At 48.2% G+C, this 1,076-nt stretch overlaps 1 protein-coding gene across 1 annotated transcript in view; it reads left to right on the top strand.

Annotated features, from left to right (window-relative positions):
- LOC128879902 (microtubule-associated protein futsch-like) overlaps nucleotides 1-1,076 on the top strand; it is a 38,461-nt gene that overhangs the window by 28,304 nt on the left and 9,081 nt on the right. The window contains exon 9 of the mRNA XM_054129461.1: nucleotides 80-1,028. Within this exon, the coding sequence (XP_053985436.1) occupies nucleotides 80-1,028 (949 nt within the window). The remainder of the gene's footprint in view (nucleotides 1-79; nucleotides 1,029-1,076) is intronic.

Here is a 1,076-nt window from a genome sequence, read left to right as displayed (position 1 = left end):
CGGTTGAGAAATCTAGATCGCCTAGTGTTACTGGAGAACTGAAAGAAGCAGACCGATCGAAAACACCGAGCGTCGCTAGTGAGAAGCCTGATTTGAAGGACGTCGATGAAAAATCGGTTGAGAAATCTAGATCGCCTAGCGTTACTGGAGAATTGAAAGAAGCAGACCGATCGAAAACTCCGAGCGTCGCTAGTGAGAAGCCTGATTTGAAGGACGTCGATGAAAAATCGGTTGAAAAATCTAGATCGCCTAGCGTTACTGGAGAACCAACAGTAACAGATTTATCGAAACCATCGAGTGTCGCTAGTGAAAAGCCTGATCTGAAGGACGTCGATGAAAAATCGGTTGAAAAATCTAGATCGCCTAGCGTTACTGAAGAACCAACAGTAACAGATTTATCGAAACCATCGAGTGTCGCTAGCGAAAAGCCTGATCTGAAAGATGTCGACGAAAAATCGGTTGAGAAATCTGTTGAGAAATCTAGATCACCTAGCGTTACTGGAGAACCAACAGTAACAGACCTATCGAAACCATCGAGCGAAAAGCCTGATTTGAAGGACGTCGACGAAAAATTGGTAGAAAAATCTAGATCACCAAGCGTCGCAAGCACGATCGCCGAACCGGAAGAATCGAAGGATCGTTCCAAGTCGCCTAGCGTCGCCCTGGAAAAATCTGAAGAAATCGACGAAAAATCAATTCGCGAAAGTAAATCGCTCAGCGCGGTGAGCTCTCCCATCGACGCGAAAGAAACCATACAGCATTCTCGATCACCGAGTATCGCCGGCGATAAGTCCGATTTAGAAGCCGTCGATGAGAAGACGTTTGATAAATCTAGGTCACCGAGTGTCGCTGGCGAAAAGACTGATTCGAAGGAGACGGAGAAATCTAGATCGCCAAGCGTGACAACCGTCGCCGATGAAATGAAAGACGCGCTGGATCGTTCCAAGTCGCCGAGCACGACACCGGAGAAACCCGACGCGAAGGAAGCCGAGGAAAAAGCGATCGATAAGTCTAGATCACCGAGCGTGGCGAGCTCTCCTGCCGAGGCCAAGGAAGCAACGGATCGTTCGAGATCG

This window comes from Hylaeus volcanicus, chromosome 7, assembly GCF_026283585.1.
Source record: "Hylaeus volcanicus isolate JK05 chromosome 7, UHH_iyHylVolc1.0_haploid, whole genome shotgun sequence".
NCBI lineage: Eukaryota > Metazoa > Arthropoda > Insecta > Hymenoptera > Colletidae > Hylaeus > Hylaeus volcanicus.
The sequence above is the reverse complement of the archived record's forward strand: the minus strand, read 5'-3'. Positions and strand labels throughout refer to the sequence as shown.